Consider the following 13,756-nt stretch of genomic DNA (forward strand, 5'->3'; position numbering starts at 1 on the left):
ACTATCCCTCCTGAGTTTTTTCTTCTGTCACTGATGTACCTGAAGAATGATTTATCTCCCTTCTGGATGTTCTTTGCTAGAGACTCTTCCATGTGGAATTTAGCCTCCCTGACTGCAGTTTTGACGGCTTTAGACTTGGTCAGGTATTCTGCTCTAGAGTCTTGTTTCCCTGATTGTTTGTAAGAGATGAATGCTTTTTTCTTCTTCTTGATGAGGTCTGAGATCTCCACAGTGAACCACTGCGGCTTATTGTTTCTACGCCGTTTACTTACTAATTTAACATAGCAGTTTGTCGCTTCCTGTATGGTGGCTTTCAGAGTCGACCACATTTCTTCTACGCTATTGGTTTCTGCTTGGCTTTGTAGCACCTGGTGAACAAATTCTCTCATGTTCTGGAAGTTTGTGTCCTTGAATTTGAGGACCTTGGTCAGTGTGGTAGGTTTAGTGAAGCCTTTCCTAAGATTGAACCATATCATGTTGTGGTCGCTGGAGGCCAGTGTTTCTCCCACCGAGACTTCTGTGACACTTTCCCCATTGGTAAGTAACAGGTCCAGTATTGCCTGATCCCTTGTTGGGTCCAACACCAGTTGCCTGAGACGTGCTCCCCTCAAAGAGTTCAATAGCCTCCTACTGCTGCCAGAAGCAGCGGTAAGTGTGTCCCAATCCACATCAGGCATGTTGAAGTGGCCTAACAGTACTGTGTCCCCACGCAAGGTGATATTCTCTATATCTCCTATTAACTCCATATCTAGGTCATCCTGCTGTCTTGGGGGTCTGTAAATTACGCCAAGATACAGGCATTTGTCCTTTTCTCTGGCCAAATTGACCCAAAGAGATTCCCCAGTGTACTGGACGTCTGCGATTCTTGTGACCTTAATGTCATCTTTTGTATATAATGCTACACCTCCTCCCATTCTGTCCTCCCTGTCCCGGCGAAGCAAGTTGTAACCCGATATGACCATGTCCCACCCATGGGTGTCCGTGAACCAGGTCTCAGATATTGCCACCACATCCAGGTCGGCATTCCTTATTTTTGTTTCCAATTCCAGGATCTTGTTACCCAAACTGTGTGCATTAACGTACATAGCCCTCCATGTGTTTTTGTTACTTCTCGCTTGAGCTACTTGGACACTATTAGCATTATGCTCATATTTTGTATTCTCCCTAGACTCAGAACTATATCGTGTACTTAACCCGGACTCCCCAGATCCAGAGTTACAGTGTGTACCTATCCCAAATATGGAAGGGTGTGTATCCTGTGGGGGTGTTCCTGCATGGGCTACTTGAACTCCTTTGGTACAATATGCAATGTGTGTACCCCCTCTGGACCCAGGATTACAATGTGTACTGCCCATAGTCCCGGAATTACCATGTCTCCCCTGACCCAGAATTGCAATGTGTACTCTTCCTAGATCCAGAAGTACAATGTGTATATCCTCTAGACCCAGAATTACAATGTGGCCCATTATAATGTAAACCTACCCCAGACCCGAAATTGTGTATGCTCTCCCCTGACCTAGAATTTCGGTGACCACTTACCTCAGCCTCAAAAAAGAATTGACAATTTAGCTCGTCAGGTTGGTTGTATGTGCCCGTATCCTCCCCCAACTTACCTAGTTTAAAGCCCTGTGAAGTAGGCGGGCTAGACGGTGTCCAAGAACGTTCTTGGATTTTTAACAACCTTTTTTTCAAAAGTTCCTTGCACTTTCAAAACTCTGTTTTTTGCCTCAAAACTGGTTGGGATATTGTCCTTGGGCTCTGCTACCCCAAATACATGCCAGGATTGCGCAAAATGTGCGCCTCTGGAGCCTGATTTTGGGGGGAGGTGGTCCTTAATATTAATTTTCAGGGGTTTGCAGAGTTAGTGCTAGGCCCCCTCAAAAATCCCAAAATCACATTTTAAAAAAGTTTTCTATTTGGCTTCCTCGGGCCATTTTTTATGTTAAAATTGCTGATAGTGCTCTCAGAGATCCTACCAATACCAAGGGCAGATGTGAAAAGGCAGGATGCGTGGATGAGGAGATGGTGTGAGGAAGAAGGGTTCCACTTCGTGAAGAACTGGACAACGTTCTGGGGCAAGAGCAAGCTCTACAGGAGAGATGGACTGCACCTGAGCTTGGCGGGAACTAGACTTCTAGCAAACAACATCAGGAGAGGAATAGAACAGGCTTTAAACTAAGAAGAAAGGGAAAGCTGACAGTCGACCAAGCATCGAGGATTCGGAAGAAGGTATCCCATGAAGATACTAAGGGGAAAAAAGGCTGGGAAGAAACAATGGGCAAATTACAGGAGTTGACTAACCCAGAAGAGGAGGATAGAAGGATTGTAGCACAAGAGAAGAAGCTAAAGACCGAAGTGCAGGGAAAGGAAATGAAGACAAGAAAACACCAGTATCTAAATTGCATATATACTAATGCAAGGAGCCTAAGAAACAAAATGGGGGAATTAGAAGCTATGGCCAATGCAGAGGACATAGACATTATTGGAGTCTCTGAAACATGGTGGAATGAAGAAAACAAATTGGAATACAGCACTGCCGGGGTACAAGCTCTATCGCCAGGACAGGTCAGGACAGAAAGGCGGTGGAATAGCCCTATACATAAAAGAAAGCATACAGTCGACAAGAATGGACACAGCAGAGACGACCAACAAGCTGGAATCGCTATGGGTTAAAATACCAGGAAGGAAAGGGCCTGAAATAAAGATAGGTCTATACTATCGTCCACCCGGACAAACCGGAGAAATCGATGAAGAAATGGAAGCCGAGATGAAGCGAGAATGCAAAAGCGGTAACACGGTTATTATGGGAGACTTCAACTATCCCGGGATAGACTGGAGTCTTGGAAGCTCAAAATGCGCTAGGGAGACAGAATCCCTGGAGGCTACACAAGATTGCTTCATGTAGCAGCTTATTAGAGAACCAAAGAGAGGAAATGCCACTCTGGATCTAATCCTAAATGGGTTAAGGGGACCTGCAAAGGAAGTGGAAGTAGTGGGACCGTTGGGAAACAGCAATCATAATATGATCAAGTTCAAGGTTGAAGTAGGAATACCGAAAGGAAAGAAAATCATAGCAACAACTTTCAACTTCAGGAAAGGAAACTACGAAGCAATGAGGGAAATGGTAAGGAAGAAACTTATGAACACTTCCAAGAAATGGCAAACGGTAGAACATGCCTGGTCTTTTTTCAAGGATACGGTGAGTGAGGCGCAAAATCTGTATATCCCCAGATTCAGAAAGGGGTGCAACAAGAGTCGAACAAAAGACCCGGCGTGGATAACTAAAATAGTGAAGGAAGCGATAGGCAATAAGAAAAATTCATTCAAGGAAATGGAAAAAGGACAAAACTGAGGGGAACTGGAAAGAGCACAAGAAGAATCAAAAAGTATGTCACCGTGTGGTTCGAAAAGCCAAAAAAGAGTATGAAGAGAGGCTAGCCAGTGAAGCACAAAATTTCAAACCGTTCTTTAGATACGTTAAAGGGAAGCAGCCGGCTAGGGAGGAAATGGGACTGCTGGATGACGGCGATATGAAGGGAGTGGTGAAGGAGGAGAAAGAAGTAGCAGAAAGACTTCACATGTTCTTTTCATCTGTATTTACAAATGAAGACACATCCAACATACTGGAACCTGAGCAAATCTTCAATGGAGATCAAGCAGAAAAATTAACATCCATGGAAGTGAACCTTGAAGATGTACGCAGGCAGCTAGAAAAATTAAAAACTAACAAATCCCCGGCTCTGGACAAAATCCATCCAAGGGTTCCGAAGGAACTAAAGGAGGAGATATCGGAACTACTGCAGCAAATTTGCAATCTATCCCTGAAAACAGGCGTGATCCCGGAGGATTGGAAGATAGCCAACATTACGCCCAGCTTTAAAAAGGGATCAAGAGGTGACCCAGGAAACGACAGATCGGTGAGTCTGACCTTGGTTCTGGGGAAAATGGCAGAAGCACTGATAAAAGACAACATTGATGAACATTTTGAAATAAACAAACTTCTGATAACCAGCCAGCATGGTTTCTGCAAGGGGAGATCGTGCCTAACAAATTTATTGCACTTCTTCAAAGGAATTAACAAATGGATGGACAGAGGAGACCCCCATAGACATCATATATCTAGATTTCCAAAAAGCCTTTGACAAGGTACCCCATGAACGCCTACTTTGGAAACTGAAGAACCATGGGGTGGAAGGAGACGTACATAGATGGATCAGAAACTGGTTGGCGGGTAGGAAAGAGAGGGTAGGAGTGAAGTGCCACTACGCGGACTGGAGGAGGGTCACGAGTGGTGTCCTGCAGGGCTCGGTGCTCGGGCCGCTGCTATTTAATATATTTATAAATGATCTAGAAACAGGGACAAAGTGTGAGATAATAAAATTTGCGGACGACACCAAACTATTTAGTGGAGCTTGGACTAAAGAGGACTGCGAAGAATTGCAAAAGGACTTGAACAAACTAGGGAAATGGGCGACGAGATGGCAGATGAAGTTCAACGTTGAGAAATGTAAAGTACTACATGTGGGAAGCAGAAACCCAAGTTACAGCTATACGATGGGAGGGATGTTATTGAAGAAGAGTACCCAAGAAAGGGACTTAGAGGTAATGGTGGACATAACAATGGAGCCGACGGCACAGTGCGCAGCGGCCACTAAGAGAGCGAATACAATGCTAGGTATAATCAAGAAGGGTATTACTACCAGAACGAAAGAAGTTATCCTGACGTTGAATCGGGCGATGGTGTGTCCGCATCTGGAGTACTGCGTCCAATATTGGTCGCCCTACCTTAAGAAGGATATGGCATTACTCGAGAGGGTTCAAAGAAGAGCGACACGTCTAATAAAAGGTATGGAAAACCTTTCATATGCTGAGAGATTGGAGAAACTGGGACTCTTTTCCCTGGAGAAGAGGAGACTTAGAGGTGATATGATAGAGACTTACAAGATCATGAAGGGCATAGAGAGAGTGGAGAGGGACAGATTCTTCAAACTTTCGAAAAATAAACGAACAAGAGGGCATTCGGAAAAGTTGAAAGGGGACAGATTCAAAACGAATGCTAAGAGGTTTTTCTTTACCCAACTTGTGGTGGACACCTGGAATGCGTTTCCAGAGGGCGTAATAGGGCAGAGTATGGTACTGGGGTTCAAGAAAGGATTGGACAATTTCCTACTGGAAAAGGGGATAGAGGGGTATAAATAGAGGATTACTACACAGGTCCTGGACCTGTTGGGCCGCCACGTGAGCGGACTGCTGGGCATGATGGACCTCAGGTCTGACCCAGCGGAGGCATTGCTTATGTTCTTATGTTAAGAACATAAGAACATAAGAAGTTGCCTCCGCTGAGGCAGACCAGAGGTCCATCTCACCCAGCGGTCCACTCCCACGGCAGCCCATCAGGCCTATTGCCTGAGCAGTGGTCCCTGACTATTTATATAGCCTACCTCTACTCCTATCCCTATAACCTACCTCTACTCCTATCTGTACCCCTCAATCCCTTTGTCTTCTAGGAACCTATCCAAACCTTCTTTGAAGCCCTGTAACATGCTCCTGCCTACCACCTCTGGGTGAAAAAGAACTTCCTAGCGTTTGTTCTAAACCTGTCCCCTTTCAATTTCTCTGAGTGCCCCCTTGTACTTGTGGTTCCCCATAATTTGAAAAATCTGTCCCTGTCTACTTTTTTTATGCCCTTCAGGATCTTGAAGATTTCTATCATGTCTCCTCTAAGTCTCCGCTTCTCTAGGGACCTAAGAATAGCCTTACTGGGTCAGACCAATATTCCATCAAACCCAGTAGCCTGTTCTCACAGTGGCCAATCCAAGTCACTAGTACCTGGTCAAACCCCAAGGAGTAGCAATATTCCATGCTACCAATCCAGGGCGAACAGTGGCTTCCCCCATGATTTTCTCAATAACAGACTATGGACTTTTCCTCCAGGAAATTGTCCAAACTTTTCTTAAAACCAGCTACGTTTTCCGCTTTTACCACAACCTCTGGCAATGCATTCTAGAGCTTAACTATTCTCTGAGTGAAAAAAAATTTCTTCCTATTGGTTTTAAAAGTATTTCCCTGTAACTTTGAGTGTCCCTAGTCTTTGTAATTTTTGATGGAGTGAAAATCGATCCACTTGTACCCATTCTACTCCACTCAGGATTTTGTAGACTTCAATTATATCTCCCCTCAGCTGTCTCTTTTCCAAGCGGAAGAGCCCTAACCATTTTAGTCTTTCCTCATATGAGAGGAGTTCCATCTAGCACCACTATATCTTTCTTGAGATAAGGAGACCAGAATTGAGATTGATTTAAATATTACCAATTTAACTTTTAAAATAAACCATTGTATTTCCAAACTTCAAGCCTGAGCTATGTCTGTCCAGATGAAACTAAATGCAGCCAAAACTAAACTTTTGTGGTTAGGCCCAAAACTGGATTATTTCCATCCTACTGTACTTCTGGACTCTGGAGCCTCCTTACAAATTGAGTTCTCCAGGATTTTGGGAATACTTTTTGACTCTTCCCTCACCTTTAAGGATCAGATAAATTCTCTGGTTAAGAAATGTTTTTTAACTTACGAATGCTGAGGAAGGTTAGATCTCTTTTTCATCAACGTCACTTTTCTGTTCTGATCCAATCAATTGTACTTTCTCGGCTAGATTATTGTAAAGCTGTTTATCTTGGCATTACAGGGATCTGTCTTCAAAGACTGCAGTTGATTCAGAATACCGCTATGAAGTTGATTTATGGAAAAAGCAAATTTGACCATGTGACCCCCTTGCTTTCGAGCCTTCATTGGCTCCCAGTTTGTCTCAGAATTCAGTTTAAATGTATATGTATTATTTTAAAAATTTTACATGCTATCTTTATTCCTCTTGTTCCTCTTCTATGGAACATTTATAGATTTTCAAATGCGAGAGGTACGCAACAATTTAAACTTTCCCTCCCTTCCAAAAAAGGAATTGAAGGAATTAAGAATTTCAGCCTTTCTTTGGCTTTTAAATTTTCTCAATTATGTAATGATCTTCCTTTGATTTTGAGGTGTCTTCCTTCCAAACTTTTCGGAAATCCTTGAATACACTTTGAAAAAAGAAAAGAAAAATAATTTCCATGTATTTTTTTTAGTAATTTTATTGTTAACCATGTCAAGCTTCCCATGGTTGAAGACCCGGTATACAAGGCTAAGTTTTAGTTCAGTTTAGTGCTCCAGATGAACTCGCATCATGGAGTGATATAGGAGCATTATAACATTCTTAGTCTTGTTAAGCATCCCTTTTTTAATAATTCCTAGCATCCTGTTTGCTTTTTTGGATACCAGGAATTATAAAAAAAAAAAAAAAAGGGAAGGTTAAAAAGACTAAGAATGTTATAATGCCCCTGTATCGCTCCATGGTGTGACCTTATCTGGAGTATTGTGTTAAAACATGTTGCGAAACAAACATGTTGCACATTGGGGAATGTATGAGCTTCATTAATGTTAAGCTTGTGGTTGTTTTACACTGCTGTTTTATTGCTTCACATTGTTCATAAATTGTGTTCAGTATACTTCTTGCAGAGCAGAACAGACTTGTGTTATTGGGGAGCGTCCCCCTACCCCTCCTTGTTATATTCTGTTATGAGGGCAATCACCTGCTTTGGTACTAACTGAAGTGGACAGCACACTCCACTGAGGAAGGAGAAAGAGTTGAAAACTGTGACTGATACCTTCGATAAAGCATGCAGATTTGGATTCACTACCCATTTGTCCTAAATGACACACCTATTTAGAAGAAAGATTATTGTGATAAGGACCTAATCTTCCTTTCTGAAACAACCCCTTCAAAATCCAATGAAGACTGTTCTATAATAAAACAGCAGAAGCCATTATTGTAGACAACACAGGGAGACTTAGCTTTGATGCTCTATGGGATACTTAGTGTCATGTTTAGGTTGATGTTTAGATTTATTCAACATGGCAATAGGTAGTATTATTGCAAAAACTTTGAGCCTGTTTCAAAGAAATATTCTAGCCATTCAGCTTTTTCTTCTAACTTTATTTACCTTTGTCAACTGGATTTTCAGCCTCAGGAATTAGTTCTTTATATAACCACAGCTGCAGTTAGTGGGATTGGTGGGTGTGTCTGAATATTAACAGAATGACACAAAATCATTGTTCACTGTGGCTAAACACAAATATTATGAAGCATCTTAAGTATGTAGCATTTCATAAAATGAAAAATATTTTTCATTTCAGCTTATCCATGCCCTATCAAAACAGCCCAATGTGAGTTACAACTAAATATAAACAATGTAAATATAACCTCATAACAATATAAACTAAAAATAATATTAACATATACAGACTTGCGCCCCCATTCATCAAAGAAAAGCTGAAAATCCAAAAAGAATTCTAATTGTAAATTAGATTATGAAACTTAATTTTTTAAAACCTTTTAAAGATATAATATTATTTTCATGCTTTCTTTCTAGCCAGAAATGATGAAAGGTGTGTTACAAGAAATTATTTTAAAATGTAGAATAGGCAGTTTGTGAGCCACTCTAGTATAATTTATAACCCAAGGGTTTGTCAAAATACAGTACATTATTTTACTAAATTAGTGTGCATTTTTTAGCAGAAGCACTTCTCTGGAACAACTGAAGATGCTTATCTAGCCCAGTTTGTTTCCTGGCTGGTTGGGGATGCTGCAGAGGCAATGTTCATAGCTCCTATGGGGTAGAGGGAGAAGCTGTAAATATCATGCAGTAGTGACACCTAATGGCTGGATTAAGGGCTTGATTCACTAAAGATAGCGACTCAATCGCTGTTGACCGATTCTCTGGCTGATTTTCCAACAGCGATTGATTCACTATCAAGTTTGCATGCAAATGATTTGCACGGAGGTGCAAATCATTTGCATGCAAACCCCTCTGACTCAATTGTTCAGTGAACAATTGACACAATGCAGAGCCCTAACAGTAGTAACAGGGGAAGCAGCCTCCTGTCATGGCTTATGCTTTTTTTTTTTTTTTTTTTAATGGAACAGATGTTCTGTGTGCCATCTGTCCCATTAAAAAAGCCAGAACATTTGAGCCACCGTTCCCCCCCTGAACCCCAAAAAGATGCCCACTCCCTCCTTTCCGGAAAAACCTATCCCTTCCACTCCCCCAAATAAAAAGTTAGGAGCGATGTTCACTCCCTCCTGCCCGGAAGCACTTACCCCTCCCCCAATGAAAAAGGCAGGAGGGATGCCCACTCCCCCCTGCCACTAGACTCCCCCTCCTCTGCCTCCTCCCCATACCTTGAAGTTGGGAGCAGGAGCTACTGAAAACACCTCCTGCTCCTCCCCGTGATGACACTGGGCCTTAGGCCCCGATTGACTCAGATGCCTCAGGCCCCTCCCAAGGGAATGGGCATTCCTCTTACCATTTGTTTAAGGGTAGCCGCGTTTGTCGGGTGGGAGGATTGTCAGGGGTCGTTATTGTGTGCCAAGGAGCAGGGGCCTGAAAGGGCTCCCATCCCTGTGGTTCTAGCATTTCTGCAAGCTGGACTTTAAAAGGGCCTAGTGGTTTTGTCTCTCAAGGTACAGGTAGCTGGCCCCTTGTGCTTTAGGACTTGGAGAGGCATGCAGTTGTGACCTCTCACCCAGACATCACTCAGTTTTTGAGGTGTCACTCAGATTGCATCCCTTACTGTGTAGGCCGTTCCCATCTTGGGACTTTAATGTTGTTATGAAGGGCCTATCTCAGGCTCTGTATGAGCCCCTGCCATTTTATCTTCACTGCCGGCAGGAGTTTTTGAATGGATTCTTGCTGTGTTAATGTTTGGCAGATTGACCAAAAATAAGTCAACTTTGTCAATGATAATAACTGAGAGAGTTTTCTTTTGTTTGACTACTGTTCCCTATGATCCAGTGATATACCATATTGATCTACCTGCAAGAATTTTAGAAAGTGATTTGCATGAATTTAAGCAATTACATGAATTTGAGAACTGCATGCTATAACTAGATTATTTTTTAAACACCTTTTGAGAAGAGACTGAGGAGACTTTGAGTTCATCTTCTACATTTATGAGAAACATAGGGGTCCTTTTACTAAGGCGCGCTAGTTGTTTATCATTAGAGTTTAGCATGCGCTAAAACAGCTAGTGCACCTTAGTAAAAGGACCCCCTTAAGGAGATTTTATGCTATGATAAACAAATATAAGGAGGTGGTTTTTGCTAGTGACTTAAACAGGAGCACTTTGAATTTTTTTTTTCTTCACATTTCTCACATTTGACACCTGATTGGGTACTTAGCTCCTTATCTGAGGCTTTTTCCATCCCCAAAAATATGTGTTTTAGAAAAAGGTGAAATGAAAGTAAATAATGTATCACAGGTCATTTACTAGTCGGTTTTGATATATTTACTGAGTATCTGGATATTGGACCACTTGGTTATAATATACTGTATTTTTCACTCTATAAGACGCACCCGACCATAAAGCACCCACCTGTAGAGGAGGAAAACCCAAGAAATAAAATTTGGTTCAGAATTTTTTTTCCTGGTTTTTCCCCCACTACACATAGGTGTGTGTGGTGGTAGGCAACTCTATGTCCTACCCTCAGAGTAAGTTGGTGCCTTAGTAGGAAGCAACAACTTCCTTTGAGGGCAGGTTGCTACAAAATCATCAACACGCTGCAGCTGGGAAGTCCCGTGCTGCTTTAGGGAGGCCAGATTCATGCTAAGGTAGCAGCACAAGATAGACAGATATTTATTTTTTGGGGGGGGGGGGGCGAGATGAGATTAAATTTTTTGGACGCACCCATTTTGGTCTTGGCGGGCCTATAGGGAGAACAAATGCAGTGCGTGCTGTCGGCCAACAAACTCAGGACAGCTGGGTGGTTTTTTTTCTTTGCTTTTGAACCAATGACTGGGCGAGGCGAGAGAATCTGTGCATGCGCACTGTGACGCGTTGGTCGGCTTCAGGGAAGTGAGGACTCGGTTAGGTGTAAAGAACTGGATAACCAGGCAGAGGGAGGTATGAGGTGAGCACACGATTATGGAGGGTGACTGGGAGGAATGAGATAAATAGATCAGGGTGAGTGAGACCGCGCTGGACCACCGGCATCTAATATAATAAAATGCTAGGCGCGCATGCGCACTCTTAGCCTGTGCTTCCCTGATCATAGAAGATGACGGCAGAAAAGGGCCACAGCCCATCTGTCACACTGTGCCAGCAAGAGTGTGCATGCATGCTTACTACGTCACCAGGACTTGCGGAGCGACTCGCGGAGCGTCGGCTGCCAGGAAGAAGGCTTTGAGGCGAGGCGGCTTGGGCCGCGAGAAGACGCGGATGGCGGCGGAGGGAGCGATCACAGAGTCCTGCCGTCATAGTTGAGGAGCGCTAAGTCGAGGGGGGGGAGGCGGGCGGGGGAAACGTGAGATCCACCTCTAATACGTCGCCAGGTGTGCTGTGACCCCCTCGCGTCTGGCCTGTTCCGCTAGACGCACAAAGTATGGGAAGGCCACGAAGCTCAGAAGTCAAATGATCTGCATTCCCATGGAGCAGACATTTACTCTCCTAGAAAGTGATCGATGAGAAGACAGAAAAAGCAAAGTGCACCACGGTAAGAAGGGCATCCATATAGTATCAGTGTGGAGGAGATTCTGACAATCAAAGTACTTACAAAGCACAGTTTTTGTGCATTCTTGAAGCCAGCCTGGCATAATATAGGGGGGGGGGGGGAAATGTATCTATATTTATGAAGAGCATAACTCAGTGTCTGTCTACTGCTCTCTGAATAAATCCTTTAAATTGATTAATGATCAAATTGAAATATATAAACTATGGGGAGTAGGGAAGAGGTGCTGCTGCACAGGGAAATGGGGTGGTGGAGGGAAATGCTGCTGCACAGGGAAATGGAGGGAGAGGGTATGCTTTTGCTGCTATTGCAGAGGGAAGTGGAGTAGGGAGGAAAATGCTGCTGGTGAGGAAAGGGGGCTGGGGCTGAAAGGGAAAAAAAGAGGGCTGGGTGGGTAAAAATGGGTTTGGAGGTGGGGCTGAAAATAGGAGACATGTGAGGGAAGGAGGCTTTACTAGCACCTGTTAATGTAACGGGCTAAAAAAACTAGTTCAAAATAAGGTACCGGGGGCGATGTTAAAAAAAATATTATATTCGCTGCATAAGACGCACCCACTTTTCCACCCACTTTTTTGGGGGAAAAAGTGCTTCTTATGGAGCGAAAAATACGGTAGATATTCTTGCTAAATACAGGCATAGCTATTTATTGTAAACTGAAGGCAGATTAATTATGGAAAAGGACAGGAATGATTGAAAATGCTATCCATGTATGCACTTTCCTTCTCTTGACTTAAACATGCCCTCTGGAATGCCTGTTCAGTACAGCTAAAAATCTATGCATTGTCCAGTGAGTGGATTTTCTAGCCATGTTGAAGAAGGGAAGTTTTCAGACAGCTGATAAGTGTAAGTAAAAGATTTTGAAAATTGCCCTTTGTGTTGTTTGAAGTAACTTTAGGAAAATGCTGAAAAGACACCTGTTCTGTAAGATGAAATATAGAGTCTGAATTTGGCTGAGGGAGAAGGAGTGATGACTGTTGAATGCAGATCACTGAGGTTTTCGATGGTCCAGCCTGTTCTATTTGGCATAATGGTGTTTGTCATTGAGATGTCCTGAATGCTATATGCAATTTTATATTTTGATGTATTTTAGGGTTTGGCCAGTTTTTTTGGTCTTAAATGATGTTCGTCTTTGATGCGACGTGTATGTCATATGCAGTTTGATTTATATGTAAGTGTGTAATTTGTTTTATAGTGAGTTTTTGATGTGATTTGTATGATAAATGTTACCTTATTTTTCAGACCATAAGATGCACTTTTTCTACCCCCCAAAAGAGGGTGCATCTTATGGACTCAATACACCACGTGCGCCCCCAGTACCTTTTTTAAGTGACGGTGGTCCAGGTTGGTCTCCTGCTGGATGGCTGCCTCTTTGCAGAGCGACGCACAATGCAGGAGCACAACTGTTGCACTTCCTGCCTGGTCCCGCACCACTCTGTGATTGGCTTATGGTCTGAAAAATACGGTATGTCTTATTTTGTATGGATAAGGGCGGGAGATAAACAAAAAATGTAGAGAAGATTTTTTATTGGGATAATCGTTGCAATATCTGCTTTTAATTGTGATGCAAGATTGATTTGAACTGCTTCTTTAAAACTACATGTTTTTGTCTGGTCTTATCAGAAACGAGAGCAGCTGCTAGAAGAAGAATTAAGAAAGAGCACTTGGGTTAGTCAAGAACGGCAGAAAACACTGGACAGACTCCGCACATTTAAACAGGTAAGGTATAAGACATAAAGGCATGTTTCCCATAGAATTCCCCCCAAATATACTGTCAGCATTCAATACTGTAGACTTTGCAAATTCAAATAAAACACTTGGCTTAATCTAATCTAATCTGAGATTTGAGTCACGCTATGCCTAGAAAAGTTCAAGGCAACTTGCAGTGCAATTTAAGGACATACAATTTAATACAGCGCAAGGGTGCAGTAGAGGTACATTATAGAGTTGTTTGAGATTCTAAGAGGTAGAGATTATATTACAGTGCAATTTAGAGGAATAATTTGGTATAGTTCAGGGGTGCTATAGAAAAGTTCATTATATAAACAATTGGGAAAGGGGTGTATTACAACGAAATGAGCTAAAACAGTTTGGTGAATGATAATCTTATATAGTCTTCTGGTGGCTGGTTGTGTACATGATGTTATAGTGTCAATAAGGTGATGT

At 42.6% G+C, this 13,756-nt stretch overlaps 1 protein-coding gene across 2 annotated transcripts in view; it reads left to right on the forward strand.

Moving 5' to 3' along the window:
• Positions 1 to 13,756, forward strand: part of JMY (junction mediating and regulatory protein, p53 cofactor) — a 182,389-nt gene that overhangs the window by 123,236 nt on the left and 45,397 nt on the right. For both annotated transcript variants that reach the window (XM_033929536.1, XM_033929527.1), the window contains exon 8: positions 13,214 to 13,309. In XM_033929536.1, coding sequence (XP_033785427.1) covers positions 13,214 to 13,309 — 96 coding nt within the window. The remainder of the gene's footprint in view (positions 1 to 13,213; positions 13,310 to 13,756) is intronic.

This window comes from Geotrypetes seraphini, chromosome 1 (genome assembly GCF_902459505.1).
Source record: "Geotrypetes seraphini chromosome 1, aGeoSer1.1, whole genome shotgun sequence".
NCBI classification, from domain to species: Eukaryota; Metazoa; Chordata; class Amphibia; order Gymnophiona; family Dermophiidae; genus Geotrypetes; species Geotrypetes seraphini.